A 26,476-nucleotide genomic window follows, 5' to 3' on the forward strand; every position below is an offset into this window, starting at 1 on the left:
GGCTAGCAGATTTTTGGAAAAAGTGTTGAGTAAATAAAAAGAAAAGAAACATGTGTTCACTTCGTGAAGACAAAATGGCGGTGAAAAAAAAATAGAGGGTGCTCTAACAGAGTTTGTCACCAAATTTTCGCCAAAAAATCACCAAGTTACCATAATCCAAAGATTAACCTCAGCAATGAATAATAGGAAAACATTGATTTATATACGAGCTGAAACTTTAAAAAGCGCAGAAGAAAAACAAAGATAAAATTCAAAATTTCAATTAACTGAAACGAAAAGTGGTTAAACAGTTTTAACTATGTAATTTATATTTTTACAATAAAATTTTATTTATAATAAACAGTAGAAAACCATATTTGTTTATATCTATACTAAAATGTAACAATACAATGAAGATAAAATTCAAATGGCATGCTCATTTCAACCACATGCTTAACCACATATAAAGTACTTACACCTAATGAGAATTACTTTTATTGTATGAAGGTTAATCCAAAAAAAAAGTTTACAAGCAGAAGCATTTGAAACGTAATAATTGTGGAGCGAATATTTCCACCCAGGGTAGTTGACAGATGGCGCTAGTTGTCCTACAGCGATTCTACGAGTAAGTAGCATCAGTATGCAGACACTTAAGAGCGACAGTAATGGCATGACGTCTAGAAAAGTGGTCTCACATATAGGTGCAAGCCGTAATTCGATTCTTATGGGCCAAGAATGTGGCCGCATCCGAAATTCACAGACAAATCGTTGAGGTATACGGGGACAAAGCAATGAGTAGACAACAGGTAGCGAAATGGTGTCGTTCTTATCAAGCGGGCAGGGAGCATGTGGTAAACTGCAATATGGAAGCGAGTGGCCGTCCAAGTTCTTCAAGGATGGATATCAACACGGCATGTGTTGAAGAAATTATCCCAAGGGATCGATGAGTAACCGTGCGTGAGACTGCCTCAGAGTTGGACCTGAGTTATGGTAACTTTCAGCGTATCGTAACCGATGAGTTGCGATATTCCAAAGTTTGTGTCCGCTGGGTTCCACGTGTGTTGTCCGCGGAGTATAAGGCCAGTCAAATAATGTGCAGCCTCACATTTCTTCAGCGATACCATTCAGACGGCCAACACTTCATTGATCACATCGTTACTGGTGATGAAACATGGCTTCGTCACTTCACCCCCACATCCAAAAGAGCCACGATGGAGTGGAAACACGCTGGATCACTGACGAGGAAGAAGTTTAAGGTCACACCCTCTGCCGGTAAAGTGATGGCAACTGTTTTCTGGGATATGACTGGTGTTATCCTAATCGAGTATTTGGAGTGTGGCCATACCATTAAGTCCAATCGTTATTGTGCTACCTTAACGAAATTGCATAAAGCCATCCGACACAAACGGCCTGGATTACTAAGCAAAGGCATCATTCTTCTGCATGACAATTCCAGGCCCCATACAGCTTGCAGACTCAGGAATTGCTGCAAAGGTTCAAGTGGGAGGTCTGGAACCTTCCCCCCCCATACAGCCCCGATTTGGCTCCAAGTGACTATTTCATTTTTCCGGTGTTCAAGCGATACTTATCCGGAACACGGTTCACCTCAGACGATGCAGTGAAAACAGCTGCCGAGAAATGGCTCAATGAGCAGGCCCTGATTACTACCAAGACGGGTTAAACAAGTTGGTCGAACGTTCTGACAAATGCCTAAACAGGTTTGCCGACTATGTGGAAAAGTGAAGGCTAGATGTGTCTTTTGATTCCCATTTGTATCTCATTTTTATTTGTTAATAAGTACTTTTTCATTTGCCTTGTAAACTGTTTTTTGGATCACCCCTCGTATTACTACATTTAAATCAAAATCTGTATTTAATCAATTCCTGTATTTCCAATTCAACCGTATTAATCAATCATTTGTAATAAACTGGTTCATACATTTCTGACCCCACAAATATGTTAATTGAAGGATCAAACTTGCAGGTATTTGTCTCTCAGAAAACCAAGAGCTCTTTCTCACACTCCTTTTGACCTCATGCTTGGAAGGACCAGGCACACGAGACCTCCATTCACACAAATCTGTTGCATCTTTCCTTTCAACTAATTTTGTACCATTTGTATACTTAGGACATTCGTACACATTCAAAATCAAACCATAATTCATGCAGCATTCTATCACACATCTTTTCATTCTGATCTTGCAACCAAATCAAATAAGCAAAATTCATACATTCAACTCTTTCAACGCCAGCCATTTTGCTCACACTGTTCACGAGAGGCACCGTGAAATGACGAATATTGATACTTGCTGGTATGCTGGTGTCAGCACGAATATTATCATGCTTTACCCAGCACATCAAATACCCTGTTTAAGGTAAACAACACATGTAAAACCACAAATAGTTAAAATGGCTAATATTCAAAAAGCCGATTATATAAAATAAACTGTAATTTTAATGATTTTCATTACACCGAAAAAAAATGGGAGTTGCTAGATAAGGCACGATTTCGCTTAACTTGGCTTAATGCTTATATAATAATAATAAATAAATTGTTATTATAATTTTGCTGGAAAATAACTTCGCTTAACGCTTAATCTCCAGTCTAGCCCATGTTCCTTTTAAAGATCTCCCATAAAAGTAACCCTTCTGTAGATAGTCACCTTTCACACAGTTTGCATTAATCAGTTGATTTAATCCTAAACTATCTAATGAAATTTTGAAATGATGACTAAAATATTTTAAAGAAAATGCTGAACTATTTCATCAGTGTAAAACTCATCTGCACAGGTTAGTTGTCTAATTTATCAAACTTTTTAAAATATTAACTTTGAAATTTTAGGAGAAAAAAATTTAAATTTTAAAAGTTTTTAAATTTAACGTTTGGTGTTTCCTTCAGCCATTTTTCTGGTACATTTAAAAGCCAGACGAAAGCGAAAAGTGAAGAGCGACTGGTTTTCGACTATATAGTTGTATAAATTTAATTTACTTCGTAAAACATCATATCATATAATAAATGGAGCATCCCATGATTTCTCAGTCGAATTATTAAAGATTCCGGAATTTGAATAGTGACATATATATATATCAGCTAAAGATGTTTTCCCTCTTGATGAAACCAGTCTTTCCTTTCATCTCATACCTTCAAAATGTTTAGCCTGATAAAGGTTTTGACCAAATACTGATGAAATGGATTGAATTGGATTATAAAGTTACGGCAAAGCAGGGCTATCTGCCTAAAAGTAGGGATGTCTTCGTGAAGACTAAGGGAATCCAGCTTGTATACGCATTACACATTAGAAAAACCATAAAACCGCCCATGCAACCAGCCCGTTCACCAGGATTCAAACCTCAGAGCGAACTACAAGTGGTCAGCGAATTCACCGCTCAGCCGTTTATGGGCCCTTTTGAAATGGAGGGCAATACTTTATTTTAAATTAATGTCAGAAATACCAAGATGTTTCGAAGTTGAAGGCTCTTTAATATACTTTCAGAATGCTTGAAAAATAAAAAAAAATAAATAAAAATCCATTAAGAAGAAAAAATAAATTTTTGCATAAAATTTAGTATTTTTTTAATTTAAAAATTTTTAATTTTATGATATTTGATTTTTGGGATTTCAAAAATAAAATGTTTGACTAAAATATGAATTATAACCAAAACTACCATAAACAAAAGACTCACTTGGCCTTTTTAAATAATTAATTAAGATAAAACATTACAATTAAGGGCATTATAATTACATATTTAAGTTACAAAGTAAATCTCGAGGAACACCATGTTTAGTGTCTTGAGTTCAGTACATCGACTGGAGGCTAGTCTTTTTTCTTTCTTTCTTTCTTTTTTTTTTTTTTTTTTTTTTGGCTGGTGTTTATTCCGGATGCCGCTAGGTGGTGCTCGTTGAGCTGTGGGGTTACAGAATAACATTTTAAGAAATTAAATGTAAATGATAAAACTGTGTAAAGCAATGGGCTTAGTGATAAAACTGTTTAAAATAATGTATGCAAGTCATCCTAAGTTAAAATGTCGGATATACATCTCTCTTATTTATATACCTTTTCTGAACGGAACATTGAAAGGCGTGTTAACTGTGCTTTATTGTATTTTTTTATTTAATATATGCAGTTTTCAAATGCATCGTAGTCTGGGTCATAAGGTAGTCTTCTGGAAGAAATGCAATTCAAATAAATAAAATCAAATTCTAGAAAATTGATATTGATAAATATATTTAAAATGCACAGTTTGAATGAATGAATAGAAAATTTTAAAACAATTATGTGAAGAGACAATGCAAGACAAACAATTAAAATAAAAGTATAAAAATTTTAAAATTACCTAAAATAATAACTAGAACTAAAAAATATAGTATTAAAAAACTAGAGTAAATAGAAATTTTGAAAACAGTTATATGAAAAAAACCTTGCAACTTAAACAATTAAAATAAAATTTGAAAAAGAAAAAATTACTTAAAATAATGAAAATTATAATTAAAAATATAGTGTAAAGAACATTATTTGAAAGATGGAACAATGTACCTTTTTTCCGCTCATGCGAAATCTAAAAAGGGAAAGGAAAATAGGTTGCTATATATGAAGAAGTTTGCCAAGTGAACTATTCTTAGGGCAACCTGAAGAAAAGCGCCAATATAAATGTTTGAATTTCTCCATAAATTTCGCACCAAATTTTACAAAATATAATACTTAGTCATAATTTGAATTATAGAATTGGAATATGTAAAAAAATTGGTATGTTATTTCAGAAAAAGTCCTATTTTGTGTTAAAATAGTGCTACATATAAATCTAATATATATCCTAAGTTCTGCTTTTGAGACATGAAAAATGCAATTTGAATTTTGTCAATCAGCCCACTAGAGCGAGAGAGATAGAACTGTCCTTTTTTTTTTTTTTTTTTTTTTTTTTTTTTTTTGCACAGTGTACATATAGACATCACAAAAAAATCCCTTTTGAATTCATTTCTAAATCTATTTTACAATTCATTTCTGAAAAAAGAATCCTTTATTCTGTCTTTACATACAGAGGTCACACAAAAAATCGTCCAAATGGTTTCAAGAACAATCAAAAGGGATATATTCCATATGTATGATACCCAAAATTTTTCATGATTTCAATACTTTTTTCACTTCATAGAAGGAAGTAAAAAACAATGCAAAGTATTGTTGTAAAATTTTATTCTTTTACAGATTATTTCATTAGGAGCTGGATTTGATTCATCATACTTCAGGTACAAAAGCCTAAATAAGTTACCATTTGACTGCAGATATATTGAGGTAAATCTTTAAATGTTATTAACTTAAACATTATTCCTACTTGAGTACATAATTCATATATGTTTGTAATATATTGCAAATTGCAATTTGAAAGCAAAAATTTATGTGAATTCCCCCTTCATTGTGTATTATGTTGTATGTTATAAATCTTTCAATTAATTCCAACATTCTAAAAATATGAAAAATATTAGTTTTTATTATGTATATAAATTTTTAAAAATATTACTTTAATGTACCTTATTTTTAACAATATAATGCATGAATAACAAATAAAAAATGTAGCAGCTTTATATTAGTATGAAAAATATGTATAGTTTACTATGTGGCTAAGTTCTTTTTTTTTTTGCTACTTCAGAGGACAATTTGGAGATAAAATATCTAATATAAATATCTCTCTCTTATAACAAAGATTTAGAAATATATGTAACTTATTTAGAAATTATATTTTACACTATGCTATTATATGGGGGTTGTAAATTAAATAGTGGCAACTTAATCTTGAAACTCGCAGAAGGGCGGGCATGTGCAAATAGGCTATGTAAGCGGTGAGGTGGCACTGTTGTCGATGTGTAGAGTGCAAAAAACAGTTGATCTGCTTAGAAGGGTAGTTATTGTGTGGCGTTAAAGTGAGGAGTTTTGTTTCCATCGCTCTAAAGCATGTTTTCAAAAGGTGATCAGTGGTCGTGGCTTAAAATCGAGGTTGCCCGGGGCAAAAATGAACAGAATGCTATCAAGGATTAGTGGAAGCCTGTGGCACAAATGCTTTACCGTATAGGACTGTAGCACGATGGGTTCAAACATTTCGTTCGGGTTGGAATGAGATTGCGGATTTGCAACGCACAGGTCGGCCCTCTATTCCTCAAGAGCAGATTGACATCCTGAGCAGTCTCCTTACAAAGACTGCCGATGGACTGTCGGAGAATTATTCTTAGAGGTTGGTCTGAGTCATCAAAGGGTGTGGTGCATAATGAAGAAAGCTCTCAACATGAGGAAAATTGCTTCCCGCTGGGTTCCACATGACTAACCAAAGTACAGAAATTGCACTGGCTGGCACCAACTTGGAGAGATACCGCAATGAAGGAGACGCATTTCTGCAGCGTATTATCGCCATTGATGAGACATGGTCATGAGCCTATGAGCCTGAATTAAAGCTTCAATCAAATGAATGGCGTCACCAAGGTTCGCCACGTCCACAGAAATTTTGACAAGAACCCAGTCAGGTGAAGGTTATGCTGATTATGGCATACGACTGGGACGGTGTGATTCTTACACATGCTGTACCTGAAAAACAAACTGTCAACACAGATTACTATTGTCGATTTCTACAGCATCGTCTGTGTCCGGCTATGTGGCGCAAATGTCCACATTTATTACACAACAATCTCCCTATCATATTGCATGACAATGCTCGTTGCCATGTCGCTAACAATGTTACTCTCCTTTTGCGATGGTGGCAGTGGGAAATCCTGGAACACCCTTCCTACTCCTCCGACATGAGTCCTTGTGACTTCAATCTGTTTCCAAAGTTGAAGGAACCCGTCCGAGGTCACCCATTTCATGACGTTTCATCTGTACTCCATGCAGTAGGGCACTTGGTCACTCACATCAACAATCAACCACCTTGCACTGGTCTACAATGGCTTCCTGGCATTTGGCAAAAGGTTATAAGCTTTGCTGGTGATTACATAGAAGGAATGTAATGCAATTGTGCTTGTAAGTTCATTAAAAATTGATTTATACCTATGTTGCCATTACTTAATTTACAGCCCTCATATATTATGTTAGAGTATTAATGTACTTTTTAAATAACAACACTTTTTTTATCTATATAGTGAGAGCTGTACTATTTTTAATAAAGAAAATGTGATAAAAACTCAAACATCTGGAAAGTTCGGGAAATGTCATTCAGGATATGAAACAATTCCTGACAGTTGAGCACATAAAAATTGGAATTCACCTTAGAAAAGCCAAATGAATCGCAGAAAGTTTCAGTGTAAAATTTTGAAATCAGTCATCTTATTTGTTATAAAAATTTCAATGTCAAAAGCGTATGTTTAAAATTATATAATGTTTTTTGGGGTGAGGTAATATATTTCAGACATAAAAGCTAGACATATTTTGTAGGCCTTAAACATGAAAGTAAAATCTTATCTTATGAAATGCTGCTGAACATGATTGTTGGCAGAAATGTTGCCAAACTTCCATCAGTAATTCTGGCAGAAATTTAATAGATCAGATCATTCTTTACAGAAAAAGATACATTTATGGGTATGTCATATAAAAACTTAAACTATTTGTCACAGGTTTTCACATTGCATTGCCATTGTTTATCCGAAGTTGCTCATAGTACCTTTTTTTCATGCAAGATCTTGTAACTTAGAAATTACTCTACTGCCCTGAAAGGCAGCCACAAATATTAATAATTTTTTTTTAAATAGTGTAAAAATATCCTTCTTTACAAAAACTGGCTCATTGAGAATGAATTGGGTTTACATAAAACTAAGACGAAATGCTTATGATTGTGTTGTAATTTCATGCTCAATTTTTGGCACTAAATCACACTAAAATCGCACTATTTGATGACAATTTGTATGTGCTAATAATATCTGGTTGTAACGAAAGTTTTCCTCCAAAAAACATTCTTAATAAAGTTAGGAAAAAACATGAAAGCAGTACCTTTAGTGTGGGTATTAATTGTTACCCAAATCTATGATTTTCTGCCAGTGTTTTGGTAGTTTTTCAAAGCCTTCGGCCCAGAAACTTGATGGCCGCATGTCCTAGACAGATCAACCTCATTTCGGACATCATGTGCAGAATGGAAGACAGCACCAACAAGATGTGGCTGCAGGTGCGAAAAAAGGTAGAAGTCCGAGCGATGTCGGGGCTATATGGCAGGTGTGGCAAAAGATGTATTCGAGTCCGTACAGATTCCAGCCACTGAATGCAGAAACATGTGGTCTTGCATTATCTTGATTGAATATTGCCCTTTTATGCTGGAACTCAGTTCAACATTTATTCTTGATAGCAGTATCAACACAGACTAACATCTCGCTGTATACCTTACTGTCAAGGGTTTTACCTTTTTCCAGATAATCTTTGTGGATAATACCACAGCAATCCACTGATAAAAAATGTCAAATAGTCAATTTGCACTTTGTGATGTTGCCGATGGGCTCACTGGATGCAGCCCAATCCTTTTTTCAGACTGTCTTGTTGAAGTAAATCCACTTTTCATTGCAAGTGATGATCTGATCCAGAATTTTGTACTTGTGTTGATATTTGAATAGATTAGTACAGGCCCAAACATGTCTGTCTTTATCTGCTTGAGTCGGCTCATATGGCACCTAGCGATTAAACTTGCACCTCAAGTTTATGTGATGAACTAGCATAACTAATGGACATGACACTAATGTCTTGAATCCTTAGCAAGCTCTCAAGTGGTTGCATACTGATCTTCGTGCACAAGTTCTCACAAGTGGGCCTTAACGACATCAATGCAATCTAGAGTGCTGTGCTTCTTGAATGTCATAGTCCTTGTGTTTGCACTTTTGGTACTAAACCTTCACAGTGTCATATGATACAACATTAGTACCTAAAGCTGTATACATGATTTGGTGACAATCTATAACTGACTTTTTGCAACAGAACTGGAAGTAAATGATGCTTCTAATCTGGTAGCATGATACTTTCATTTCAGCCATCTTGTACTTAATGATAATGACACTTTTTTGTAAATTTCACAATACAGTGTTCTAAAGCAAGTCTCAAATGCCAAAAATCATTTGACAAAATATTATTAAATACACCAACGTGAACTGTTTGCGCAGATTATATTTGTGGTGGCTGGAAACATTTGTTAAAACTGTGATATAATGAGTTTTATAATGGTGTTATAAATCTGTCATTTGATTAATTTTTGGGGAAGAATGTTTTTTTTTAAATTCTAAACCATTCCAGTTATTTGAGCTTTCCTGTGCATTGAAAGTCAGATAGCCGGACTTTTACTGTATCATTATTACTATATCATTGACACCATGTTAAGACTGCAACTATGCAAAATCATTTTCAGAAAAATGTGTTAAATACTTGACTTTGTAATGAAAATCTGAATGCATGATTTTAAATTATATTACACAGTACAAAGTCTGTAATCCAGACGTCTATTATCCGGAATGATCTATAATCCGGACCTCAAAGCCACAAACTTGCGCATACGCATAATGCGTTTACGCATGCACATTTGATGCGCGCTTCCATTACGCATGCGCGTAAAGCCAGTAAAGCGTTTACCCATGCGCACTTTCGATAGTGAAGAAAGTAACAGAGAACGTTATTGAAAAAGAAAAAATTTCGATTGACAAGTTAGTCGGTATTCTCGACACAGCAATTACGGACTTGAACAGTGGAACTTTGTAACTGAACAAGAAATTATGTCTGTTTATAGAATTAAAGAGAAAGCATTAGCACAAAAAACGAAGCAACTTAAACAACTTACATTGATAGAAATGTTTACTAAAGTAAACAAATAAATATTAATTTTTTTTTGTAAATTTTGATACCATTATATCATAATTGCTCTTTATTTCATAAATTATGGTTTCATATTTTTAATTGTATAATTTCTGCATGCAATCTTACCAGATTTAAATTGATGATCTATAATCCGGAAAATCACCTAATCCGGAATCGCCGAAGTCCCGACGAGTCCGGATTACGGACTTTGTACTGTAATTCTTTTATATGTATCTTTCTTTCTTTAAAAAAAAAAATGATGTGAGAAACCTAGAAATGCATTTAGGTAACAATGTAAAAAATTCAGATTTATAGTATTATAAACCTTTCATTTTTGGTTTAAAATTTCACATTTTAAAAGAAGAGGCCAAATTTCCATATGTTATTTTCTTGTCTGTTATGGAATTCTACTTGAAGTGGAAGTTTTACTTTTTAAATATACTTATTTTGAATTTAAGATGAGTGACCATTCTGAAGCACATTAACTTTCTAAAGCTAGAGGATAGCATTTGTACTGGGAAAATGACTTTCTTTAACACTGGCTGTGGTACAACTGTCGTACCAGCCATCCCCTCCCTATTTTAGAGAATTGCGTATTTGTAGATCTCTGGGTGGTCCATTGTCGCTGCTCAGAATAGTCGCTGGCTGTGCATTGTTTCCCTCTTCTTATCAGTTTGGCTATATTTTGGCAAAAACCGCAGGTTTCGTCTCATACTAATATACTTGAAAATCAAATAGAAGCCATCTCTTTCTCAAACGTTAGAGCACTGTCTCATAATTTTAGTGCTAACTTTTTTAGTACTAACTTTTGCTATGATTAAAATGTCAGCGATTTTGCACGCTGTTTAAGCTTACCAGATTTAATGCTTTTTAATAATAGAAAATGAGATTAGATTAATATTTTAGATTTAATGCCCTTCTAGAAAATAGGTAAAACTGCTTGTATCGTTTACTTCGTTTTTATACTTATTAATAATTAGATGTTATTTTGACCTTCTTTTTTTTGGAGTGCATAAAACCCTTAAGAACTGTTAACTCTTTCAAAGTGCTTCTATTATGTTGGCAATTTTGTCTGATTTATCAGGAGATAAATAAGAGACAATTGCATGCATAATAGTTTTTTGATTTTCATTCATTCAATGATTGATTTCAATGATTGCTTTGAATGATTTTCATTCATTGTAAATTAAACAAAACCAATTTATCTTTAGACCCTCTTTTAGGATGGCATCTGCCAAAAAGTATTTAAATATCATTAAAGCTCAAATAACTTCTAAATTGAGTCAAAACATCAGTTACTTTGCACAAATCTTTTGGTCAGTTTTATTTGCTGAAATTCTTATACTCCTCAAGAGATAAAGGGAATTCAGACAAGTTAATAAAAAATTTACCTTTAAAAAAGGAATGTTATTTTGTCTGTAATAAGGTGTATGTCAACTTACTATTAAATGTATGAGAATTAGGATTGGATTACAGAAAAGCACGTGAATGCTATCTGCTTAAGGGGATGGATGCTTTCGTGTAAACCTTTAAAGAGAAAATTGCTCGCATTTATGCTCCTGATGGAAAACTCCACATGTAATCAACCTGTTGTCCGAGTTTGATTGGATTAATTTTGTTCGCTTACTGAATTACATCAAAGCACACAACAATTACCTGTATAAAGTGAGGGATGCCTTTGCGGAGGACTTTCTAAGGGAAGCTGGCTTGTATTTAGGTTACACAATAACCATGAATCCAACCCTTTAGCCGAGATTCAAACCCGAGTGAACTACAAGTGTTCAGCCACCTTTACCACTCTACTGAAGGACCTGTAAAAAAAATTGATAAAGAAAAAGTATTGAAATAACCAGTTTAATTTACTAACCTATTATTTCTCAATCGACAGTACATAAATTAGACATATGAGGGGATTATTTGTAAATAAATAAGCTGTCTTGCACTTTTCTCCACTGTTTCATTGTACGAAGGAATTATTGCATTTGAAAGTTATTTCTCATGAATTAATTTTGCTTCATCCATGATTTTTTATTTTTTCAAAGAGAAAATTTCACACTTTAAATAAAAAATACACGAGAACATACTTTATGCAAAATTTGGTGTAAACAGTTTTCTTAATTTTGCTTTGAAAATATTCCAGAGTAATCATTTTTATTACTGGAAGAAATATGAAAAACAGATTTACTACAATGTAAGTGTCAAAACCCAGTATGCCCTTATTCTTTTGAAAACATGAAAGATTACTCTTTCTAAAATAAATTAGAAAATATATTATGTGCAAATAGAATATTCGTTGAAAATGAAATAGACTTCAACATATGGTTATAGACAAAATTTCTGTCTATGAAAGGAAATTGGCGTATAATTCTTCTAAACATTTAAAACTGTACTGAAAAATACTTTTGATGATTGCATGTACAGTCAAAAGTCGTTAATCCGGACTCGTCGGGACTTCGGCGATTCCGGATTATCGATTTTTCCGGATTATAGATCATCAGTTTAAATCGCGTAAGATGGCATGCAGAAATTCTAAAATTAAAAATATGAAACCGTAATTTATGAAATAAAGAACAATTATGATCTAAAGGGTATCAAAATTTACAAAAAAAAAAAAAAAGCTTAATATTTATTTGTTTACTTTATTAAACATTTCTTTTAATTTAAGTTGTTTCGTTTTATGTGATAATACTTTCTCTTTAATTCTATAAACAGACATAATTTTTTGTTCAGTTACAAAGTTCCGCTGTTCAAGTCCCGTTAATTGCCGTGCCGAGAATACCGACTAACTTGTCAATCGAAATTTTTTCGTTTTCACTAACCTCTCTGTCACATTCTTCATGTCTTTATCCATTTTTTGCAGCAATTCCACTTTTTGTTTGATGGACATCGAAACATACTTTCGTTTTGTGCGATCCTTTGGGAGCTCCAGATTCGGAAATTCTATTTGACATAATCGAAAGTTCAAGTTTACTTTTATAGCATTGCTCTTACAGTCTGCAAAAAATAATAAGCCGCATCCAATTCAAAAATTAAGGAACAATGCAATCATCAACATTAACTGAAATAGATAATTTTAGCTTATACCGTTTGTTATACATAAAACGCGCACGCGAAAACGTATTCTGCGCTTGCGCAGTCGTAAGAGGTCTTACGCGCACGCGTAAACGCCTATGCGCATGTGTCAACGAGGTGCATGCGCAGAAAGTTTTTAGCTTTGAGGTACGGATTATAGATCATTCCGGATTATGGGTGTCTGAATTAACGACTTTTGACTGTATACGTCACAGATTTGTTTTCTCTGCTAACATAAACAAAAGCCAATTTTACAAAGAAAAATTCTCGTTAAAGCTATACCTCCTTTGCCTGATAGTCCAATGTAATATTTGTAAAAGTTAAATGATGAGACGCAACCAATATATCTCTGATTTTCTTTTTTATATTATAATAACAAAATTATCGAAAAAAAAACAGATTTAAAGCTCTCTTATTGTTATGTAAAGCTTTATTATTATCATCTCAAAATCTAACTGTATTGAATCTCATTCTAATCATCTAATAGTAATAAATATTATTAATGAATTTATTATTATTATTTCATAAAATTAGTCATTACCATTATTTTGTTGATGAAAATATGTTATTAAAAATCACATTTCAACCTGCAGACTTACAAAGCTAGTTCGTATTTATTACATTTTGTAAAATTTTGTTTTCGTTTTCTAATTTCTAATATGAAAATATGCGATTATAAATGAAGTGTGAAAACAAAGTTATAAAATTCACAAATTATTGCCAAGATTGATCAGAAATAGTAAATGAAATATAAACATTGCATACATTTTGTTCTAAATACTTTTTATTTAGAACTTCATTTAAATGAAAGCAAAATAATCATAAAAAAAATCGCAAATCTAGCAACCCATCTGCTATGGAACAGCATCTGACATGTAAATTCTACTGCATCCATGGAGGGGACTAACGACTTTTCTCATTAGGAAAATGTGAAAAGAGGGGGCAAAAGTGTTTTGGGTCGCGCTGGTCTGAAGGCTATATTATGAGAATTTCGGCCAAGTTTTAGAAAGTTAATCAGTCCTCTGGTAGTGTAAAATATTAATATTGTTTTGTATTATTAGTTTTCTTTCTGATGTCATTTATGCTTGTAATATTTACAACTTTTTATGTTGATAATCTAAAACAGATGCTGATAATGATATAAAAAATACTGAATGAGAAACTTGAAAATAATTAAAACAGTAGAATATGTTTTAGCGTTATCGCAAAATCTGGAAATATAGACCATGTGAAATTGAAAATTTTTTTAATCTTAATTATATTAATTTTTTGATTATCTGGTATGTTTTTAATTTTTATATATTTTATATGTTGATATATATTTTGAAACATATTCAATATCTAAGTATTTGCACATATATTAGATGTCTGCTATGTATATACTGAACCAGTGATAATTGATATAAAATTTTATATGGCAAAATGGCTTTTAATTTCTGTGATGATAAACCAGTTTTAAACCGGGAGAAAATGTAAGAATAAAATTAAGATCATTCTTATTCAGAGTAAATATAGAATTTTAAAAATTTCTTTTTCTTAGGAGAGCCAGTTTTAATAACCTAACAGTTGCAGTAGCTAATATATTTATTTAGTGTACATCTAATAACAATTTGCAATCTGATATTTTATACTCGAGTTCTTCTGTTGTATTTAGAGAATCAAGAAACACATATAGATCATTAATTTTTTTCATGAACTTTCTTTGGACAATTGGGTTATCCAATGAGGAAGTGATTTTTTAGCGTGTACTTAAAACAAATTTTTCTGTTAGTAGGAGACTGACATTGTTTGTGTCACCTCCTGCAGTTCTTGTTTTTATTTTCTGTGATACTTTCTAAGACTTCTTTTTTTTCATAAACTTTTGTGCTTTACTTTAGGCATTTCTCATCAGTTTATAGCAGTACCAACCTGCTTGCAGGAAAGTTGTTCTTTACCTGTTTCAGCTGCTTGTCCTATTTCAATCACTTTTCCAACTTCTAGTGCAGGTTCTCAAAATAAACTTTCTTACAATCTGTTATTATGGATTCACAGCACCATGCAGTTGTGTATGAGTTCATCTTATTGGTCTCCAAATTTGCTTGTAGATGAAATACTTCATTATATTTTTCACTACTTTCTGAAAGTTCAGAGCTTACAAACAAAGTTCAGGTTACAAAGTTTAAGCCCTTCATTGCTTGGCAGATTTAACAGGATAGCAATTTTATTTTGTCTGTATGAGAATCTTTTTCAGTTGCTATAAAATATTTTTCTAATTGCTAATGAAATTTCATCTGTTTTTTTTATTAAATATCCATAGGACAAGAATCAGAAACCTGAAAACTTCTGTGTTTACAACATTTTTATTAGAATCTACTACAGTCAACTTTTGCCCAATTTACTTTTGACAGAATCAACATATTTTCATTTGGTTTACTTTTGACACTGTTTTGTAAATAGCTCTTACAATGTGTCAATGACAGATTTAGAAGTAATTAGTGTTAGTTAAAACAAGTTTTAGCTACTATAGTAGTTTCAGTTAGGTACAAATAACAATAGCAAGCAAGAATAATAGCCATAATCTTCTTAATTCTTTAAAACTGTGCCCTTCATCCTTCTTAGTAGTACCATGGTAACAATTTTATGCCTGCTATAGCATCTGCAGTTATCCTGGCAATATAAAATCTCTGTCTGTGAATATATATGTTTGTTAAAATAACAAATATGTATACATTTGTTAATAAATGTATATATATATATATATATTTGTTATAACATCAACAGATTTTTTTCATTTATTTTTATAGATAGATTTTCCAGCAGTTATCCATCGAAAATTGGAATATATTAAAAAATCTAATCTACTTGGCATGAATTTTAACTCTACTCTTAAACCTAACATCAAGGATTCTAAAATAGGTTAGTTTGACTAATATCATTTTTATGTATTCATGTATGAAAATATATATAGTATCTGACTAAAATTATTAGACATGAGGAAAAAAAGCATGCTTGAATAGAAATGTATGTATTATTTCTCAATTAGTTACTGCATAAAAAGATTTCTGGGTTAGTCTATATTTTAGGGTGCCCTTTTTGATTATTGCCAAGTTGTTGTTTCATTTATGGTAAACTGAATAGTTGAATGTTATAGAAACCTATTATGACGTGATTGTGTGATTGCTGTGAATTTGACTGATGGGAAAATATTTGTAAGGGCTTATTGGATCTTGGTTAGGAAGTACGTTGCTTATTTTGTGCTTTATACAGCAAAATGGCTCTATGTAAGAAGATTAATTAGAAGTTTCTGTATGATTTGGAAAGAAAGAAAAGAAAAGCTGCAACTGACTGGTGTGTAAGTGAAGGTTTACTTAGTAGCCATTATAAGTGTCCTGTTTGTACAAAGGAAATCATATGGTCGAACGCAAAGATCGTTCAGATGGCTTTGAATGGGTTTGTCACAAGAAAGGTTCAAATGCAAAGGGGACATGGTTTGAGGAAAGTTTTTAGATGGTGTTAAAGAATTTAGTGTGCCACAGAGTGAAGACACAGAAATTTCTAAATAAGGTAAGTGGATATTTCCTTGGTGTAGTGTAGATGCGATAAGATGTATTTCTTTTTTATGTTGTTTCATTGTTTGATTTAATATGCAGTTTATTGAAATTATATATTTTTTGTTTGGCTCTAGTGTAGAACTGGGGGCTGCTTCGATTTTTAAGTGAAATTAGATCGATGTGTACATGGACAAAGTCAAGGAAGTGCAGAATGCCGAGTTTGTGCAATTCTCTGATTTTTTTTTTAAGTGAAAAAAGATCAATGTGTACATGGACATGGAATTTGTGTAATTATTTGACTTGTTATTTTGGTTTTGTGTGGTGGCCATCTTGAAATTATGCCTTGCTGGCCAATCTCCAAAAATCGTCAGTTTTCGCTAATGGGCACGCTAAAATATATTTTTACCGATTTCTGCTAGAAAATTGTTAAAGTGATTAAGTATTTAAAAGTTTTTGATATAATAACATGGTTTTCAGTGTATAATGTAATGTCAAATGAAAAATGACTTGAGAGGATAAAAGTATATTTTACGGGAACCCCTTGGCGAAAACTGATGATTTTTGGCGGCACATGGATACCGAATTTGTGCAATTCTTTGACTTGTATCCATGTACACGTTGACCTATTTTCACTTAAAAAAGCATCAGAGAATTGCACAAATTTGGCATTTGCGAACTCCCTTGACTTTGTCCATGTGTTTACATGGACGATATATTTTCATTTAATAGTTCAATTGAGCACTCAATTCTAGGTAAAAGTATATTTATGGAACATTCAACTTATCAGGTATCATAAATGAAACAACAACTTGGCAATAATACAAGTGGTACCTTTCAGTCTACTCTAACCCTTGAGAGTTCATTATAGCTGTCTTATTGTGGAATGCAGTGTAATATTTAAAATAAAAAAATATATTTACATGCTTGAAGATTGGGGGGGGGGGTATTATCAAGGTTACTATTTGTAAAAATAAGTAATTTGATGTATGGGCCAGGTTGTAAGCAAAAAATTCTACATCAATGAGACAATAGAAAATTCATTCAGTCTTCCCCCAAAAATCTATGAAAAATAAGAATTTTGAATGTTAGAATAAAATAATAGGTTCAATTAAATCTTGTCATTATATTGAGAAAAAAGAATTTCTGTATTTTCAACATTAAATCAGTGTATTTTCCTGCAGTTATCTCAAAACATTTTCTTTGGAACTTCTGTTATTAAAAATTTCTAATTCTTATGTCAGAGCAATAAATTTAAATTGAAGCGTAACGCCTTTTCTGTCTGAAACACTGTAGTTTTCAGTAATGTAAAAGCTTATGTGTCCATAACTTTCAACTTTTATGTTAGTGGGAATGTTTTTTTTTTTTTTTTTTTTTTTGTTTGTTTGTTTCTGTATGTGTTATAAAGCAAGCTAGAAGATGTACAGAAACAAACAATATCTGTTCTTTATGCAGAGTCTGTAGCAGTGCTTTTATATGAAGAATTTTTTGTGACTTTTTAGCCTCCAGTATAATAATGACGTTGAGAAAGAGTAATAATTCTTGCTGTTTTTTTATGGATATCGAATCTATTAAAATTCTATAACTTCATTCTGAAATTTAATTTCTTGGAAATAGATAGATACAGTGGCTCACAAAAATGATTGGGCTCTTCGAATTTTTGCATTCTTTAATGAACATAAAAGCTAAAATAAATTAAAACAAAAAGAAAGGCTTTTATTTTCATTGTATATAAATTGAACATTTTTTATAGTTATTACATTTTTGAAAAGCAGAAAATACTGTCTATACCGTTTCTGGATTTACACATATTCCATATAATTCACAAAGTTCCGCAACAAGTTTAGGAGCACTCACTTTTGGATTCTTTTTAATGCTCCTTAGAATAAAGCGTTTCATTCCATGAGAAAACTTAGATGGTTTCCAGGTCTTCTTTTGTTTTGAATATGATTCTGTATCTTGTAACGCTTAATAATATCAAAAATTGTAAATGCACTTAAATTAAGTAAATAGGCAATTTTTCTTATAGGTTTCCCTTTCTTTTGCTGCAAATCAATAACTAATCTGCAGGTTTCTAATGATGTTTCTTTAAACCCAACCATTGCAAAAAAACATAAAAATAACAAATATTTTCTATAAAGAAAATTCAATTATAAAAGCAAACAATTTTTAGAGTTTTGCCTAACTTCTTTATCCAAACCAATTCCATAAATTTTCATTCTTTATTTATTGCAGATGATTTTAATTAGAAACTATGAAAATGTCCGATTAATTTTGTGATATCTTTTTCGTTCATTTCAGTCTAAAATGCTAATTTTTAAATTTACTATTTTGTTTTTTCAAATTTATTCAGTACAAAGAGATAGAGAGGAAAATATGTATTCAAAATGAAAATATTATTTATTAATTTACTGCAAAGCTTTTCTTGTATTACTTTAAAAAGTTAAAATATTGTTGTGTCTGATAATTTTTGTGAGACACTGTATCTCAGTCACAGAAAGCAGAACGTTTAACAGATGAGAAAATTGTTTCCAGATATAAATTCACCAACAGCTAATGGTGATTAAGCAGAATTTTATTAAGATTTAAAAACATAATGAGAAAATAAACAGAAGAAGCTCTTCACATATTATACACCTTTTTAAAAGTCCTTCTGAAACATTAGTTCTGAATTCAGAGTCGTAACTAAGGATTTCAGCACCCAGGGACAACTGAAGATTTTGCACCCCATTCTGTGTGTAGAGAATGGAAAACATTTAATTCTAAAATTTCATAGCACCAATTTGCTGCCTTCTTATGTTACGCCTGAGGACAGATGTCTCCCCTTGCCCCACCTTAGCTATGTTACTGTCTGAATTAATTATCTAGATTATTTCTTTACAAAAAATTTGTTCAGAAGTTAGAAAATGTAAAACAGGTTAAGACTCACCTGCAAATCATTTTTGTTAAAGTATGTTGTAGCTATTTATGTCTCTGTTATGTATTTGACTAAAACAACTTTATTTAAAAGCTTTGTAAAACTTGTATTTTATGCTTTACGTAAAAATTAAACATCGATTAGGTTCGACCTCCTCTTTTAGGGGCATGTGTATGTATTATGTTTATGTTTTTTGATGTTTTATGTCATTAATTTTGTGTATTATTACTAAAAAATTTATTAAAAACTAAAACCTTGTAAATCGTTTTTTAAACGATTTACCTCAATTTTCATTTTTCATTTCATGAGGTTTGAGAGATATCAAGATTTTACTATATTTGCTGCTGGAAGTTTATTTAGAATTCTTGGATAGGTTTAATATAGAGAAGATCCAGAGAATGATTTGAAAAACTGAGTTCCAGTACCAAAATATGGCAAAGGAGAAGTTATGATGTAGGAATCTATATATATAATGCTGTATGAACTTAAATCCATTTAGTCTGAATACAAGTTATTATTACTTGCGCAATTGCTGCAAAGTTAGTTAATAATAATTTATTTCCTAAACAGTATTGATTAATTGATTATATTATCTCCTAAATTTAATTAAAGTAGAATTATTTTAAAAGTGTGCATCCATACTGGTAAGTTATATTTTGAAAGATGTTTTGAAGTAATTTGAAAGCAAAATGTTAATAATGTTTTAACGGGGACTGGAGTTAAATCATCACGAAGAATAATATTACAAGTGTAAAAGTAAAAATAAAAATAAAAGTAAAAATTAAAACATGTAATTATTGTCATTGATCGGAAATTAGTTGACTTTTCAAGGGGAACAAACCAACTCCCGTTCAATGATCAATAATTGATAAAAATACGTAAATATGAAAGTGTTTCGTCTTTACTCGAGTTATAAGTTAAAGCCAAACCGGCAATTCTAGTCAGGCTAAATATTTCCGTGAATAGTTGTTACTCAAAGAACTTATTCTCATGAAGCATTTTAGTCAATTTAATTTGGAGTAAAAATCAATTACTGTAGAGAAATCCTGTAAAACTCGAGTAATCGTCCCCGACACTATCATCTTTATGTATTTGAGTACTATATTATTTGTAGAAATTAAACATTGGAAATTGTCATTATGAAATCGAAATCAAAGTAAATTTGAAATAAACATAGAAGATTATAAAAAAGATAAATAATGCAAACTTTGTAAAAACAAATCAAAGAGAACATAAAAATAATATAAAATAAAATAGAAAATAATATAAATAAGATCAGTGAATGTACATGAAGATATAAAGGCCAGAAAGGTATTAAGTAACTTACATTCTTTCTAGTGGGGGAGTTGGCTATGTGTTCTCTTCGTGTCTGACTCAGAAGTGTAGGGTGTCCGAAAATTCTTAGCGGCAGTAGGGGCTTTGAATTATATCATTCGGTAAGACTTGGGTGAAGTAATTTATGGTAGTGGGTGGGACTTGGAATTCTTGAGGGATGTATTTTGTGGAGTTCTTATCTGAGAGAGACCGTCTGTTAAGATAATCTTTACAATTAATAATTTTGGTAAAATTGAAAACTCCGACATTTATCCGAATTGTCTTAAACTTAGTAAAACTAATAATTCACAAAATAGCATAGACTTTCTAGATCTTCAAATCATTAACTACAAAAAAATTTTACTTTTTGACAAAACAAGAAACTTCAATTTCAATACTAACAAATTAATAAATTGGAACTCCAACATATCCAAAAAAGTAATTAACAATACTATAATTAATCAAATACAACGAATTAAAACTATATGCACAGATACAATAGATTTACAACGCGAAATTTTGATCCTTATCAAAATTCTCAAAAATAATCTAATTCCCTTTCAATTTATCAACCATTGCCTTAAAAGAGCAGGCGTTAAATACTCACTCTAAATCATTTAACTGATAGGGATATGATAATTTATTCCTAAACCTGAGAAGGCGGTATAAGTTGGATGACTGTCAGTTGAAAGATTTGTATATAGTGTAATTACTCAATTGTATATATTGTAAAAAGCTAATTGTCTTCAGACATATACTGTTACTAAAAAAATGGGCCTATTTCCTGCCTTTAGACTGTCTACTAGCTCTTGGACAGCGAAAATGCCTTTTTCCTTTCTTAAATTCTTAATCATTGCGACACGACAATTAGCCAGAAATTAATTAATTTCTTAACAGACGGTCTCTCTCAGATAAGAACTCCACAAAATACATCCCTCAAGAATTCCAAGTCCCACCCACTACCATAAATTACTTCACCCAAGTCTTACCGAATGATATAATTCAAAGCCCCTACTGCCGCTAAGAATTTTCGGACACCCTACACTTCTGAGTCAGACACGAAGAGAACACATAGCCAACTCCCCCACTAGAAAGAATGTAAGTTACTTAATACCTTTCTGGCCTTTATATCTTCATGTACATTCACTGATCTTATTTATATTATTTTCTATTTTATTTTATATTATTTTTATGTTCTCTTTGATTTGTTTTTACAAAGTTTGCATTATTTATCTTTTTTATAATCTTCTATGTTTATTTCAACTTTACTTTGATTTCGATTTCATAATGACAATTTCCAATGTTTAATTTCTACAAATAATATAGTAATCAAATACATAAAGATGAGAGTGTCGGGGACGGTTACTCGAGTTTTACAGGATTTCTCTACAGTAATTGATTTTTACTCCAAATTGAATTGACTAAAATGCTTCATGAGCATAAGTTCTTTGAGTAGCAACTATTCGCGGAAATATTTGGCCTGACTAGAATTGCCGGTTTGGCTTTAACTTATAACTCGAGTAAAGACGAAACACTTTCATATTTACGTATTTTTATCAATTATTGATCATTGAACGGGAGTTGGTTTGTTCCCCTTGAAAAGTCAACTAATTTCCGATCAATGACAATAATTACATGTTTTAATTTTTACTTTTATTTTTATTTTTACTTTTACACTTGTAATATTATTCTTCGTGATGATTTAACTCCAGTCCCCGTTAAAACATTATTAACATTTTGCTTTCAAATTACTTCAAAACATCTTTCAAAATATAACTTACCAGTATGGATGCACACTTTTAAAATAATTCTACTTTAATTAAACTTAGGAGATAATATAATCAATTAATCAATACTGTTTAGGAAATAAATTATATATATATATATATATATATATATCCTATTAAAAATTCTGATCATAATTTTATTGCTAATACTTAAAATGACTAATACTTTTTCAGAAAAAAAAAGGTTATTTAATTGATCTGCTGATGTCAAAATTATATTTAATTATCAAAAGTTGTGAATAGATGGTTGCCAGTGTATTAACGGGTGTTTGCTAAAAACTAAAACAGTGACAAATGCATACTTGAAAGAAAAACTATATGTTGTAGTTTTAATTAAACACATTTATTTTGTTTATTTTATTTTTGAAAACTTAAATTGTCCAATCAGTCTTGTAACATAAAATTTTATTTACTACTATACAGTATATGTGTGCTTCTTCTTCTTTTTTTTTATATTAAGTCAGCTAAAAGTATTAATGAATTATTAGTTATATTATTATACTTCATTATTAATACAATGAAGTATTTCATTTATTTATATTTTAGTGGCATCTACTGGTGAATACATAATGTTGGGTTGTGATTTGAATGAAACCAAAAGTCTGCAAGAAAGTTTTGATCTTTTAGAAATAAATTACTCTGTACCAACATTGTTTCTGTCAGAATGTGCCATCACATATATGGGTGTTAAAAGGTACTAGTTTCATTAGTGACTGAACTTATAATTCATTTGAAACATATTTAATTATATCTAGACCTTAAATTTTCTTGTAAATGTAGCTGTAAAAATAAAATCTGTAGGAAAAGTTTTATTGAGTTGTTTGATAATTTATGACTAGTATATTCTTATATTTTCATAAAAAGCTTTTGTATATAATTGGCACAAAGTTTTTATCCATTTCGTTGTAGGTATAGAAAATGTTAGTATTATATAGTTAGTATTATATAGTTATACATATTAATATTATATAGTTAAATCTGAAAATACAGAAGGTGTTTACACATTTTGTAGAATGAATTCAATAAGGAAATAAGACAAAGGCAAATGTTTTGGAATAAACATTTCTGACAACAGCTTAGTATTTGAAATGAGAAATATTGTCTGCTACTTTTAAATTTATTCTTCTTGCAAAATGTTGCAGGCAAACAATCTGTGGATTAAAGGATATATTTTTGCTCTTTTCAAAGAGAAATATTCCTATTTCATAATTAAAAAATGCTGTGAAATGCATAGTATTAAAGTTTCTAAGTGCAAAATAAGCAACATTATTAATTGGAAGGGGAAAAAATGTCAGTATTACTTCTATTTGGGCAAAAGACTCCAAACGAACATTGAGAAAAGGTACATAGTGTTTCTAATGTGTCCAAAGTTAAATTATTGGAAATAAGCGGAAATCTGTCAATGCTGAAATCAGTTGCAGAAAGTTTTTAAATACATTTGTAGCACTGATTAATAAAATAATAAGCCCAGATTTACTACTTCGAAAACCCTAAAAAACATTATGTGTACCAGATTTGTCAAAACATATGGCTCAGTGCAGAACAATTTATAGAACCCTTTATGAAAACTTTTTAGCATAAGCTAAATGGAAATACATTGTGACCCTTGACGAAGTTTAAAGTTTACCTAATGACTGCAACAAAAAAGGAAATTCTATTTATTATCAAAAACGAAGAGAAAAACTGTACAAATCTGGTTCCATCAGTGCAAAGAAATATTCTGTAAGGAATTTATGATTGTCACAGGATTTTCTTGCAATGGAAAATTTAAAATAAGGAGAGCAGAAAAAAAAATCTTAAAATGAAGTGGACATCCTATAAAAAAAAATTTTTACATCTAATATTTACAGAAGAAATTCCATTTTTTTATTTCAGCGACTTTTAAAGAGTGAAACTTCATCAAGACAAAGCAACAAGTCATACTTCAAAAAGTACAGATGCATTCAATTAAAAAATGAAGGCTGATATAGATGTATATATATATATATATATCTTTTCATCATATTCTTGCTAAGTCCCCTGATGTTTCGCCTGTGGGGTCTTGGGCCATTGGTCTCTTGAAAAGAGCTCTTTTTAATTGCAAATCCACTATGATTGATGGTCTCTGAAAAGTAGTGGTAGAGAAATGGAAATCGTTACCCTTGAAAATTTTATGGAAAGTCTTTCTATTGTGAAAATCGTGATTATAGACTTATAGTCCAGAAAAAAAGGCTATAAGATGGAACATCTAATAAAAAGTACTCTTGACATTTTAATTATTCATTAAACATCTCCAAAATCATTCTAAAAATGTGTAAACACCCACTGTAATATCTACTGTCTTACGAATTATTTTAGTACAAATTATTTTATTTTTTGTATATGTATTTTTGAGTGTTATAATAATGAATTTATAAAACTCACTAAATATGTGTTTTATGTAATATAAATAAAATGTGTAAAATATGTAATATAGACTAGCTAAATGTTACTCTTAGTTATTACCTATACCATTAGAGTTAAGTACATGCTTCACCAGACAGTGTACACCATGAAAATTTGCAATAGAGATGAAAAATATTTCAATAAACTGTCAGCTTAGCTCTTATATAAACATAATAGTTTAGATTCTCACATGCATTAGTTGCACATAAAATATACATGGATTGTAACAAATCTTATACCCTTTAATGAACCTTCTTATAATCTGGCACAGCCCTTGTTTGTCATAAAATCTTGTCGATTAGGTGGATGGGGCTGCGCCCTATTTGTACCCTTTAATGAATTCTGGATACAGTCTGATTCAACAGATACATTAGATGCATTCTAGATTATTTCCCGTGCTGAAACTCTACATATTCCTCATTTTGTCCCATGATTTAGCAGCAAAAGTTCTGATTGCTAGTCTTTTTCTAGGTAAAGTACAGATTGTTTATATAGTCCCAGACCCATTTTGATGTTTAATAACTCATAAAATAATAAAGATCGCTTAAAATTAATAACATTAAATGGTTAGATAGACTAAAAAGGTTTCATGACCCATGTCAATGAACTTCCACGTGTGTTCCCTTCGTCGCACGGAGAATATCAAGTCGATATTCAATTTCACGCCAGGTACCGGCAAGCATGTCGGCATCCACAGAGGCTATTGTGGTTATAATTCTGGCTTTTAGGTCATCAATGTTTGATGCTCTCCTCCTGTAAACATTGCCCGTTACAAATCCCCAAAGGAAAAAGTCCATAACATTGCAATAGTTGCCAAAAACAAAAGAGAGAAAAATACAATTAATAAGCAGACGATATTTAGATGTACAGATATTTAGACTGGAAAATGAAATTATCTGAAATTAACCACATGCGCAGACGATATTTACAAAAGTAAAGATATTCAAACCTGAAAAGGAAAATAGTATATGTGTTATTCCATCAATAAATGTCATAAGTTTGTTCATATCTTCATTATTTTATGAGTTATTAAACATCAAAATGCGTCCGGGACTTTATAAACACCCTGTAATTTTATGTACATAATATATAATAATGAATATATTATAATGAATATATTATACATAAGTTAGATAAATGGAATTATTTGTCTTTTTTATTACTTTGAAGATTGGTGCATGTAGCATGTTTTGAAATTGTTTTGAAGTTATAATTACATGATATAATTTTAAAAATTAAGTTACCAATTGCTGAAAATTGTGTTATGCCTAACAGATATATGTTTAATATTATTATTATAGTAATGGCCATGAAAGTAGGCAGAGATCCCACCAAATATTCTAATGGAAGTTTGAAGGAACATATCACTTTATTAAGTTACATAATTACAAATTTCTTGTTTTTTAATCAAATAATCAAAAACTATTGTAGCACATAAGTCAATATATACTATAAGACATTAAAAATACAACACCAAGAAGGAGTGGCTCGAAGATTATGCAAATTTCAGCACAGACGCACATAACCGAGTTATGCAAATGATGTGAAATGTGCAACTTTCCAGCGCATGTTGAAAAAGATATAAGGTAAGGAGCCTGCAAAATGTTCAATTTTTGTTCCATTATTTCTGCTAAGGAAAGTATCAAAGAAAATTTGT

The 26,476-nt window shown here is 31.1% G+C and overlaps 1 protein-coding gene across 1 annotated transcript in view; it reads left to right on the forward strand.

Annotated features, from left to right (window-relative positions):
* The window catches only part of LOC118193829 (tRNA wybutosine-synthesizing protein 4-like), a 73,670-nt gene that overhangs the window by 8,205 nt on the left and 38,989 nt on the right, over positions 1-26,476 (forward strand). The window contains exons 4-6 of the mRNA XM_035364976.2: positions 5,180-5,266; positions 15,634-15,745; positions 22,942-23,089. Of these exons, the coding sequence (XP_035220867.2) occupies positions 5,180-5,266; positions 15,634-15,745; positions 22,942-23,089 (347 nt within the window). The remainder of the gene's footprint in view (positions 1-5,179; positions 5,267-15,633; positions 15,746-22,941; positions 23,090-26,476) is intronic.

Source organism: Stegodyphus dumicola, chromosome 12 (genome assembly GCF_044657685.1).
Source record: "Stegodyphus dumicola isolate Sdum_Otavi_A_Nest chromosome 12, ASM4465768v1".
In the NCBI taxonomy this organism is placed as follows: Eukaryota; Metazoa; Arthropoda; class Arachnida; order Araneae; family Eresidae; genus Stegodyphus; species Stegodyphus dumicola.